Source organism: Gossypium raimondii, chromosome 10 (assembly GCF_025698545.1).
Source record: "Gossypium raimondii isolate GPD5lz chromosome 10, ASM2569854v1, whole genome shotgun sequence".
Classification (NCBI taxonomy): Eukaryota; Viridiplantae; Streptophyta; class Magnoliopsida; order Malvales; family Malvaceae; genus Gossypium; species Gossypium raimondii.
In genome coordinates this window covers 24,187,181-24,199,943 of record NC_068574.1, presented here as the reverse complement: position 1 = coordinate 24,199,943, position 12,763 = coordinate 24,187,181, and the positions used below count along the sequence as shown (strand labels likewise).

The following is a 12,763-nucleotide window of genomic DNA, read 5'->3' as shown; positions in this document are numbered from 1 at the left end:
TGTGGGGAAAGTGCCGCTAAAGGTCATGTTCTATAGCGGCGTTTTTCCACATAAATGTCGTAAAATTTAGCGACGTTATTTATAGCAGAGTTTTTTGTGGCGCTTATCAGAACGCTACAAATTGTTTTAGCGGCACTTATAGGGCCAAAAAACGCCGTTAAAAACCTGTTTTGTTGTAGTGTGTTAGCCAAACCCTTGTGCAAGCCTACCTTCATGTGAGCCATACCTATATGGGAGCTACCCATGTTGTGAACCCTTATCACCTGACACATGTGAGCCCTCTTGTATGTTATGTGCGAACAACGCCATGTTATATTTGTGTACTGTGTTATATTGTGAATCGTGTTAACTTGGCAAATTATATTATTATGGATAAATTTTGTTAATTCGGTGATCTGGATTAATATGGCGAACTATATTAATTTCCCAAACTATGTATTATGAGATTTTAAGATGTATTGTATGTAAGTTAATTTATTGTAACCTTTATGGTAAATAAAACATGCAAACTATGATTTATGTAAGCTATGGCATGAATGATATGTGAACTATAATTATGAGTGCAATATATGTTGCATGAAAGTTATATTATTTGTGAACCATGCTCTATTGCAAATTGTGAATTGCGAACTGTGTTATAATGTGCGAGCTCTGCTTAATTGCGAGCCCTATTATGTTGAATATTGTGAATGCGTTAAAGAGATATGTTGGTATTGTGACCTTATGGAACCATTGGATATAGTTGGCATGCCATAGGATTGTAAGCACTCACCCTTTTTATTGCGATGGGCATTGTGGCTCGAAGATGCATTGGAGAGATAAAGGAATGTAGAGCATTGCTCTATTCACCAGAGACAGCGCAAGGCTCTATGAGTCGACAGTGTTAAAGAGTGTCAGCATTCGTTCTTCACTCATATCGGAGATAGTGTAGGGCTCTTTGAATCCAAAAGTCAGGTGTTATAAGGATATTCGTTTATCCAATGTGTGGTGATAGAGTCCCCTATATGTTCCATAATCACAAAATTGTCAATTTATCATTATTTGAAATACATGAGTTATGATGCGGTATGAACTATTATGTGTTATGAATTGTTATGTAGTATGAACTGCTATTTGGTGTGAACTATTATCTCATAAGAACTCACATTTGATGCGAATTGATAATTTATGTGATCTACCTATTTTATACGAATTGTTTATTATATGTACACTACTTATTTTATGAGTTTTGTTATGTCGTGTTAGTTACTATTTTGTGTGAGTTGTAATAATTTATGAACTGTTATTATATGTCTACCTTCTAACTTGACTAATGTGCTTATTTGTAGTATGTTTGAGCACTCACTGAGCTTCAGTAAGTTCACCCACTCTTTTATAATATTGCAATGACTTAGCTTGTAAAGAGGTGGGGGAAGTGAGTCATCCAAGTGATCCATAACGAAGCTACACCTGGGTATGTTGATGTGTTCCCAAATAAATTGAGGAAGGCAATATGAAACCATATTATAGGATTTAGAATTAGAACTATATATAATTGTTCAGTTGTAATTGGACATTAAGGACTCTTTAAATGGTGGATTGTGAATGCTTGATGAATAGTTTGAATAATTGTTCGACTAACTTGTAATGCAGGTTGAAGAGTCGCTGGTCAACGAGGTAAGCCTTAGATATTTTATGTGTGATTTGGATACAAACATGTGCTTGGTATGCATGAGATGTAACATAAAATTTGGTCAAGTCATGTAAACTGTTGAATTCCTGCTAACTAATTAATTCATAATGTTATGAGGTTGTGAGAGATGCTTTAATAAATTTTCCAAAATAAGACTTATACTTATAAATTGTACTTGCGAAATGGAGTTTTTTTTTCCAACATTTTACTACATTATGATTTAGATCTGATACTTTATTTCTAAATAAAATGGTTTCTAAAATCCTTTTAAATATAACCTTTTAAAATGCCTTAGACGTACCTGCATGAATGTTCAATTGAAGCTTTCAAAATATTTACTTATTAAAAATTCAATTTACGAATTATGTTGATGACTTGATGATCAGAGTAGGGTAACAGAAGCATGACTTTAGGACTTTACATATTTAAATGAATAACCATCTGAGGTGTGGTTGGCTAGATGGTGTGTTTTTGTGGTGTTTTGACAGAGAATCATTTCGGTGGCTAATGCGACGTTCGAAATTTAGGTTGGACCGTCTCGACTGGGTTTGGGGTGCCACATAGATGAGACAATAGGTTGAAAACTCTTCCACGGCATGCAAAATTGACAACAAGCATTTGGCTTCGGGAAGAGGGTAGTTCAAGAAATTCAAGATTTGGAAATTATTATAACAATCAATCACTTAAAGAAGAATATTTGATCAAATTTAGATGTGATTTATCCCTTAATTTAAGGGTAAATTTAGTAGGATCAAGTGGAACCCGTTGGCCGAGTAATAAGAAAAATGTTGATCCACAAGATTTGGGATTGGAAGGGGAGGATGATGATATGTAGCAAAGCCTATTAAGAGTTCAAAGAGACAATCCTTCACAATAGTCATTATGGACAATTATTCAAGTAAAAGATCGTATGAGATAGTCCTTACGTTCAAGCTACGATAGTTCATAAAAAATATTTATCTTCAGCCAAAACTTGCATGGTTCTTCTTTTATTTAAGAGTCTGTCAATGAATATCTATAAAATCAAGAGTCTGCAGTGACTATCCGCCAAACAAGAGTCTGGCAGTGACTATCATTTAAGAATGAGTTTACACGTATGAACCTGCATATATGAATCTATGATTATGATTCTGCATATAAAGGTTCTGTTAAGTAAGACTCCTATTTTAGTCAAATTTGATAAATAATCTTCTAGTTAAACTCTAATTAGTCTAGATTATTTTATTATTATTTGACCTATGAATTTAGCCTATAAATAGGCTCTTTTACAACCTTAGAAAATACACCCCATTAGAGATTAGAACTCATAACACATTCAGAGAATTTTGTGTTTACGTTTTGAGGGTTCTTAGTTTTCGGGTTTCGGGGTTTAGTTTTTATCTCCATCTCTTGTACTCTTCGCTTTTTTGCCATTATAGTATAATTATCTTTACCCGTGGTTTTTTATCCTCTTTGGAGGAGTTTTTCCACTTTCAATTTGTGTGTTCAATTTCTCAATTTCTTCCACTAATTTTACTTATTCATTGTTTAATCGGGTCGATCCTTGACAAGTGGTATCAGAGCTAGTTTAATTTTAATAAATCAGCCCATTCAGAGATGACAACAATAAGGTTTGAAATTGAGAAGTTCGATGGTGTCACAAATTTCAAATTTTGGTAAGTTCAAATGATGGCAATTCTAGTTCAAACCAGCATAAAAAAAAGGTTATTGCCGGGAAAATGCCTGAGAATCTAAATCAAACAGAGTGGGAAGAGCTTGATGAAAAGGCCTTGTCTGCAATCCAGTTGTGCCTCGTGAATACGGTATTGTAAGAGGTATTGATGGAGAAGACCTCATCCTCCTTATGGAAAAGGTTAGAAACTTTTTATGCAACTAAGTCTCTAGCTAACCGTTTAGTGTTGAAACAACGTCTATTTACGTTTCGCTTGAATGAATGAGAGCTTCTTAGAGATCACATCAATCAATTCATTACTCTTTTAAATGATTTAAAGAATATTGAGGTTTAGATTGACGATGAAGATCAGGCTATGCTATTATTGTGCTCTTTAACCCCTTCATACAAGTCTTTTAGGGGGACCCTAATTTATGGCAGTGACAAACTCTCGTTCGAAGATGTGAAGGGTCATTTGTTGAGTAGAAACAAACTCAACAATAAGTTTGGTTTGGATAGTTAGGCAGATAGGCAAGCTTCCATTTTGGTAGCATCAAAGAAGCAAGACAAAAGGTATCGCTATTGTAAAAAGTTAGATCATGTCAAAGCAGATTGTTATAAACTGCGAAATAAAAGGGTTGCTAAGAGTAACGAGGAAGATGTAGCTGGTGCTTATTTGGCCGATGAAAGCGGCGATGATTTCTTGTTAATGTCAACAAGTGAAAGCTCCGAGCTTACATTCGGGTGGATCCTAAATTCAGGATTTTCTTTCTACATGTGTCCCAATAGAGAATGGTTCTCCACATATAGTTCGATTGAAGGTGGAGTTGTGCGCATGGGAAATGATTCATCCAGTAAGGTAATTGGTATTGGTACTTTTAAAATTAGAATGCACAATGAGACTATTAGGACACTCTCAGATGTTAGGTATGTACCTGATTTACCAAAGAACCTCATCTCCTTGAGTATTTTAGACTTGAAAGGATGCAAAATCAACATCGAGTCAAGTGACATTAAGGTATCTCGTTGAGCTCTCATTTTTTTAAAAGGTAAAAGGACTGGCAGTCTTTATATTCTGAAAGGTTCTATGCTGACTGGTGAAAACAGACGTCCTTCATCCATTACGGAGTCGAAGTCAACTCGTTTGAAGTGAAGGCAACTTGGTCATAGGAGGGAAGAAGGTATGACCTGTAACACCCCAAATTCGGTCTAAATGTTATGACCAAATCTGGCGATGTCACATTGTAACACCCCTTACCCGTATTCGACGCCGAAATCGGGTACGACGCATTACCAGAACACATACACTTATAAACATGTTAAACCGAGTTATAAAATTTCATTCAAATTTAAACTCTTCAAATTTTTAACATGCTTTTATAAATCTTCACGTTATAACTTCAAAATACCATATTTGTAACAAATAGGGCTTCTGAGACCCAATACATACTCATGCAATTCAATACTTCATTTCCATTTCATTTAATTCACAATTCTCATGTTCACGATTCAATTCAATTTCTCAATCCAATATACATTTCAATACCACAATAATTCATTTAATTCACATCATATCATTTGCAATTTCCATTTAATTTACGTACAATTCAATTTCATTAAGTTCAATACTAATACATATTTATCGTTTAACTTAACGTCCCCTTTTTGCATCATTTTACACTTCAAGCATGAACCTAGTATTTCATTTCCTTTCCACTCTTGTTTCCTATGCATATCACACAAGATATAAACATTACACTCAACCATAGTCGCAAGCTAGTCTTTTTGAAGACTAACCACATGATAAACCATTTTAATAAAGATTACAAAATTTAAATCTTACCATCCTTTTATGATCACAAGCATATTTCAGTCTAGACATTTACCATCTCAATGCATAATTTTATAAATTTAATGTGGCGTAATCCAACCACAACTTGGCCAAAGCCTAAGCATACACACCAAACATGCTAGCCAAATAACCATATAGTATAAGCATTATAAGCATGGATAAGCACCACATTTATTTATGTATCAAACTTATCAACATGAGTTAATTCATAAACAATTTCAAACATTGCTACATAGCAAATCATAATCCAAGTACACCACATACACATACTATGAAACTTTATTTTCTCACATGAACTTTAACTATAACTAATAATGCACAATTATAAACATCATTTCTTTTCAATCGTTTATCAATTATAATCGAGCATATGGCCAATTATACACAAATCATTCATATGTTCTTCCAATTTTCCTCCTCCTCCTTTCCATTCCACATCCTTAATGTGTATAACACACTTAAACAACATTAACTACAATTTCAGTATTCACTCACATGTATATTCAAAGCTATCTATTCGAGTCAGAGCCACCAAATTATTTTTACCCAGAGCTACAGAACTCTAAATTCATATCCGTAAATTTTCCCCTAAACTAGATTCACATATCTTCTTACCATAAAATTTTAGAATTTTTTGTTTAGCCAAATAGTACAGTTTATTCTTTAAATTTTCCCCTATTTCACTGCTTGATAGTTCTGACATCTCTTCACTAAAAATTAATTATCTCTTTGTAAAAAATTCGGATATTACTTCTGTTTGCTTATCTTGAAAATAAATTCACTGAGGATTCTCAACATATAAACTTTATCCCATAATTAGTTTTTTACAATTTTTGACAATTTTCCAAATCCAAAACAGGGGATTCCAAACTCATTCTGACTCTGTCTAACTAAACTTCAAATATCTCAAAATATATAACTCTTTTGCTTTCTACGTTTCTTTTATGTGAAAATAGACTCATTCAGATTCAATTTCATATATTATTAAGCCTCTAATTCAATCTCAACCATTTTTGGTGATTTTTCAAAGTCACACAATTGTTGCTGTCTAAACTGTTTTATTGCTAAATGTATTCTTTCATAATTTCACTTTTTCACTTTTAATCACAATTCAATTCAAAATTCACTTTTCCATTTCTAAGTCGATATTCAATTCAATTCCACACCTATATTCATTATTCAATTACACTTAGTCAATTTCCCGATGAACACTTCGAAATAATAACAGATACTCAGTGGATTCAGCGCATAGCAACCACCTTATTAATCAATGATGTCCGATGGAATCAGCACATAGCAGCCACCTTACTAATCAATGATGTTCAGTTCACATAGTAGCCTACACATAGTACTACACATATGATCATTACCATCAGATACACGTAGTAGCCTGCACATAATACTACACATGCGACTTATCATTCCGATACACGTAGTAGCCTGCACATAGTACTAAACACGTGACCATCACTTTCACTTTTACATAGTGGCCTACACACAATCCGTGCCACACATGTGATCATTTTTGTCACTTCATTCGTATCCCTTTTTATTCCAAAGGTTCATTCGGAAATTTTTCACTTTTTCTCACTTTTTTTTTTATCGATCAATTTCAATTTCTCGTCTTTCTTGATTTATAACAATACATTTAACTTATATAACCTTCACACTATTCATTCCAGTCCAAAAATCATACTTTGGAAAAATTACATTTTTGCCCCTAAAGTTTCACAAAATTATGATTTTGCCCCTAGGCTCGTAAAATAATTTTTATTCAATTTCCTTGCATTTTAGGCCTAGCTGAACCATTTTCATAACTATAGCAGTCCACAATACTCACTTATTCACACACTTGTGACATATTTTATAACTTTTACAAATTAATCCTTTTAGGCATTTTCATCAAAAATTACTTAGTATAAATCGTTTATCACACTCCAAACATTCATATTCTTCAATAAAACATCAAAATACATGCATATCATTCATGGGTAAATTTTTAAACACAAACCAATCGAGCTTGGAAGCTTGAAAAACCCTAGCCATGGTTTCTCCATGCAATTTTCGGCCTAGGGGTTGAAGATGGACAAAAATTGGCTTTTAATTTTGTTTTTAATTCATTTTAATAACTAAATAACCAAAATGCCTTAATGAAAAACTTTGGAAACATGCCTAACCATATCTATTTTTGTCCACCAACTTAACCAATGGTCTAATTACCATATAAAGACCTCCAATTTAAAATTTCATAACAATTGGACACGTCTAACATATAGAACTCAATTTTTTCACTTTTTACAATTTAGTCCTTTTGACTAAATTGAGTGCCGAAACGTCAAAATTTTCGAACGAAATTTTCACGAAATCATTTTTTGAAATCGTAGACCATAAAAATATAATGAAAATCATTTTTTTCTCGTCGAATTTGTGGTCCCGAAACCACTATTCTGACTAGCCCCAAATTCGGGTTGTTACATGACTGTTTTGAAGAGAGGTTCTCTTTTGGTTATAGGCTTTGAAAAATTAAGGCATTGTGTTCGTAAAAATCAGACCCGGGTTAGTTTTGATTTGGCAGTGTACAAATTGAAGGCTAGAAGTCTTCCAGTTTTTAAGCATAGATTCGACCCAGTTAATTCTCTGCATAGTTCAAGATAAACCTATGGTTGGCTTTGGCAAAGATGGTGTTGTGGAAATATGAGTCAAGGTGGAGATTTGTTAAGTATGACTCCTATTTTAGTCAAATTTGAGAAATAATATTCTAGTTAAACTCTATTTATTTGTTTTAATCAAACTCTGATTAGTCTAGATTATTTTATTATTATTTGACCTATGAATTTAGCCTATAAATAGGCTCTTTTACAACCTTAGAAAATACACCCATTAGAGATTAAAACTTATAACACATTCAGAGAATTTTGTGTTAACGTTTTGAGGGTTCTTAGTTTTTGAGTTTCGGGGTTTAGTTTTTATCTTCATCTCTTGTACTCTTCGTTCTTTTGCCATTATAGTATAATTATCTTTGCCCGTGGTTTTTTATCCTCTTTGGAGGGGTTTTTTCACATTAAATTTGTGTGTTCAATTTCTCAATTTCTTCCGCTAATTTTACTTGTTTGTTGTTTAATCGGGTCAATCCCCAACAAGTTCGCAAATATGGTTTGCAAGTATGTATTCGCCAAGATCGAGTATGCACATATAAGATTGTATATGTTAAGTCACTCAGTTATCGACCCTCGGCTCCTTGATCTAGATTAGGTCCTAACGACCCTCTGCAATACCCTTAGCATAGCTTGAGACAGTGCGTCATCCCTTATGGTCTAAGTTTGTGGCTTAGTCTCTACTATAGGTGGCTCTATCGACTCACCCATCTCTAAATTGGGCATATTGCTTAAAAATTGAAAATAAAAATAAAATAAAAAGTTATCAAAAATTAAAGAGTTAATATTTGGTATAGTGGCATTTGAAAATTCTAAGTTGAGTTACAAATTTATTACGTATCTCATTATATATATTAGTTTTTACTACACCCTACATACACTTATTATCATTTTAACTCGCTTGTGAAACTTTTAAATTCCTAGGACAGATGTACCGTATTTCTTTTTAAAATTTAAAAGTTTTACAAAATTTTAAAAGATAAATTTTCAAAAACTTAAAAAACCCACTAAGAATAGAAAAGTTGGAAAAAAAAGAGTGAAAAACTATATGAAAAAAATTTTAGATGAAATTAAGGATAATTACATGCAGGGTTAATATGCCAAATGCTACCTGAGTTAAAATAAAGTAGTATCTAAGTTTAACACTATTAAGTTTAAATATTTTACCCAATCAGCACTTGACAAGTGTTTTTTTAAAGGTTTTTTAATGGGGTTAACTTTGAGAGTGTTTAAGCCTTACTTCAGGAATTAAAACACAAGGAAGGGGCGAATGAGACATAAGCAGAGTAAGGGACGTGGCGAGATTGGATTGTATTGAATAAAATTGATAAACTGTTCACTTAATTGATTAGAAAATGCTTGCAGAGGAAGTTGACGAATAAGTAAAGAGCCTCAAAAATCCTTCGAGTATTGTGAGTTACCCAATCTTCCCCTCCTGCAATTAACCAAGCGAAAATCCCTTTTATCCACCAGCATGAATCCTCCTAAACCCGTCTGTTTTACCAAAGCCCAACGCGAACACCTTTCGCTCCAGCGCCGCCTCGAAGACCTCCGCCGTTCTAATGACACCGCCAACAACACCTCTTATTCCCATTCTGCTAAGCCCTCCTCCGACTCCTACGACTTCCGCGACCGCGAACGGCAGCGGGAGTGGGATCGCGAATCCGACCGGAGGAACCGTGAACGTGAGAGGGAGGAGGAAGCCAAGGCTCGAGAGCGGGCGCGGTTGGATAAGCTAGCTGAGAGGGAAAGGGAAAAGGAATTGGATAAGCTAGCTGCCATTAAGAAGCAGTACCTCAGATCCAAAAAGCCTAAAAAGAGGGTTATTAAACCTAGCGAGAAATTTAGGTTTTCTTTCGATTGGGAGAACACCGAAGGTACTTCCAGAGACTTGAATTCTTTGTACAAAAACCCTCACGAGGCACAGCTTTTGTTTGACCGATGGTTTAGGGCTGGAATGGATCGCAGGGACCAGAAAAAGCTGGCCGCCAAAAATGAGGAGATGAGAGAAGAGATTAGGAAAAAAGAAGGGGTTAAAGAGAAGCCAGAGGAAGCCGCGGTGCAGAGGTTAAAAGAAGCTGCAGCTAATACTTACGATACATTCGATATGAGAGTTGATAAGCATTGGTCTGAAAAGAAGCTTGAAGAAATGACTGAACGTGACTGGAGGTTTTCTAGGGAAGATTTCAACATTTCCCATGAAGGGTCGAAGATTCCACGGCCAATGAGGAGTTGGAGTGAGAGTAAATTGACTTCCGAGTTGTTGAAAGGTGCGGAGAGAGTTGGGTATAAGAAGCCTTCCCCGTTACAGCTTGCTGCGATTCTTCTAGGATTGCAGCAAAGGGATGTGATTGGGATCGCTGAGACAGGATTAGGTAAGACTGCTGCTTTTGTTTGGCCAATGCTTTCTTATATTTCTAGATTACCGCCTAGTGAAGAGAATGAAGCTGAGGGGCCATACACTGTTGTTATGGCCCCAACTCGTGAACTTGCTCAACAAATTGAAGATGAAACTATGAAGTTTGCGCATTATTTGGGTATTAAGGTCGTTCCTATTGTTGGTGATCAGTCAGTAGAGGAACAACGGTTTAGGATTAGACAAGGGTGTGAGGTTGTTATTGCTATGCCTGGTCATTTGCTGGATTGTTTAGAGAGGCGGTATGCTGTCTTGAATCAGTGTAATTATGTGGTTCTTGATGAGGCTGATAGGATGATAGATACGGGTTTTGAACCCCAAGTTGTGGGTGTATTGGATGCTATGCCGTCTAGTAATTTGAAACCAGAGAATGAAGATGAGGAGCTAGATGAAAAAAGGATATATAGGACTACTTATATGTTTAGTGCTACAATGCCTCCAGCTGTGGAGCGCCTAGCTAGGAAGTATTTGAGGAATCCTGCTGTGGTCACTATTGGTACTGCTGGAAAGGCTACTGATTTAATTTCTGAACATGTTATAATAATGAAGGAATCAGAGAAGTTTCCAAGATTGCAGAAATTGCTTGATGATCTTGGGGACAAGACAGCAATCGTGTTTGTCAATACTAAGAAGAATGCTGATACTATTTCTAAGAATCTGGATAAGGCTGGTTATAAGGTAACAACTTTGCAAGGTGGAAGATCGCAGGAGCAGAGGGAAATTAGCCTTGACGGTTTTAGGGCCAAGAGATTCAATGTTCTTGTTGCTACAGATGTTGCAGGGCATGGGATTGATATTCCTGATGTGGCTAACGTCATTAACTATGATATGGCGAATAGTATTGAAATGTACACACATCATATTGGAAGAACAGAACATGCAGGCAAAATTGGTCTGGCCACAACATTTTTGACTCTCCATGACACTGATGTCTTCTTTGATCTTAAGCAGATGCTTGTTCAAAGTGGCAGCCCTGTCCCTCCCTGAGCTGGCAAAGCATGAAGTTTCTAAGTTTAAACCAGGAACAATTCCTGATAGACCTCCTAGACGCAATGACACTGTTTTTGCTCATTGAGAGTTTTTATTGACATGTGAAATTCAAGTCCCCAATTTGCTTAGATGTAGTATGGTATTGTAGTTGCCAATATATTGATCATTGCTGCTCACAAGTAATTGCACTGGCATTCCAATTGTAAAATTTGAACTTGGTATTTGTCAACTTTACTTTATAGTGCTGCAGCAGTACTTGGTAATAGGAAGATGTTGAACTTTTTGAAATATTTTTCATTTGAGGTTACTGATTTCTATTTTATTTCTTTAGGATAGTAACATTTGTAGAAGCTATAATGTAGGGTTGCTTTTTTCACTGTTTCATGTTTGCTAACATTTAATTTTACGTTCCAAAGGAAAAAAAAAGCTACGTGATCCAAGCATACAGGACTGAAGAAGGGAAGAAGAAATATCTCTGTTATATATACTTTTATAGTTGGCATTATAAGTGTTTTGAATGACAATTTGAATTGACTATCCCCTCATTGCATGCTTGTGACATATTAAGTAGAGCATGAGAAAGTTACTGCCTTTGTAGCAGTCAGGTATTCACCAATAGATTGAATGGAACTTATATGGGTAAGACATTAGAGGTAGGATATTTTGTGAATGTAAGAATGATTATATTTATCATTGAGATTATACTGGCTTGGAACAGAGTCTTTACTTCGTGATAGAATATTGTGTATTTAAGAACTTTCTTGCAATGTTGGTGGTTTTCAAGTTACAAGGTTTCCTGGAAAGATGTACTAGGTGATATAGTTCAGAGTAGCAAAATTACAAACCTAGAGTGTTCAGGAACAAAAGGCTGTGTTGTAGGAGTTGCTTTTGTTCAAGGTTCTTTGTCTAATTCTTCTTGATTATTGTACCGAATCGCGTGTTTTGAGAATAAGTTTCATTTTTCATACCAAATATTGGCTGAATCCTCGTGTTTTGAGATTATATATATATATATATATATATATATATATATATATATATTAATTTTGAAGATTTTTACAGCCAAAATTGTGTCGTTAAATTTCTTCAATAACTTTTCGAAAGTCTTACACCTTAATTTGGAAAACAATGAGCCTGTGTAATTTTTTTAGCATAATAATAATAATAATAACAACGATGATCAATTAAATGATATTTTACTCAAATATTTCAACCATCAAAAACTAATATGCATGAAGTCTAAATGAAGATAATTTAAAACTAAAACCTAATATTCATAGAGTAAAAACAAAATCTGATTCAACCTTCTAATAAAATCCAACAACTTGAAAAAAACGAAGTTATAAAGTTTTTCCTCAAAATGAACTGCTTTATGAAAATAAATACTGAAAAGATTCGAAATTGTAATCAAATGAAAAATTGTGAGTAATATTAGTATGAAGGAAATAGGAAAAGAATAGTCTCAAATTAACATAGAAGAAACAAAGTTAATTACACATGAAATGAAATATAATGTAAAAGTTAAGAT

The 12,763-nt window shown here is 34.5% G+C and overlaps 1 protein-coding gene across 1 annotated transcript; it reads left to right on the top strand.

The window, feature by feature from the left end:
• Nucleotides 1-9,109: 9,109 nt before the first annotated feature.
• LOC105777104 (DEAD-box ATP-dependent RNA helicase 21) lies at nt 9,110-11,525 on the top strand. The gene is given in 2 exon segments (XM_012600169.2): nt 9,110-11,226; nt 11,228-11,525. Coding segments are annotated over 2 exon segments (2,016 nt in total). The 5' UTR covers nt 9,110-9,303; the 3' UTR covers nt 11,321-11,525.
• The last annotated feature ends 1,238 nt before the right edge of the window (nt 11,526-12,763 follow it).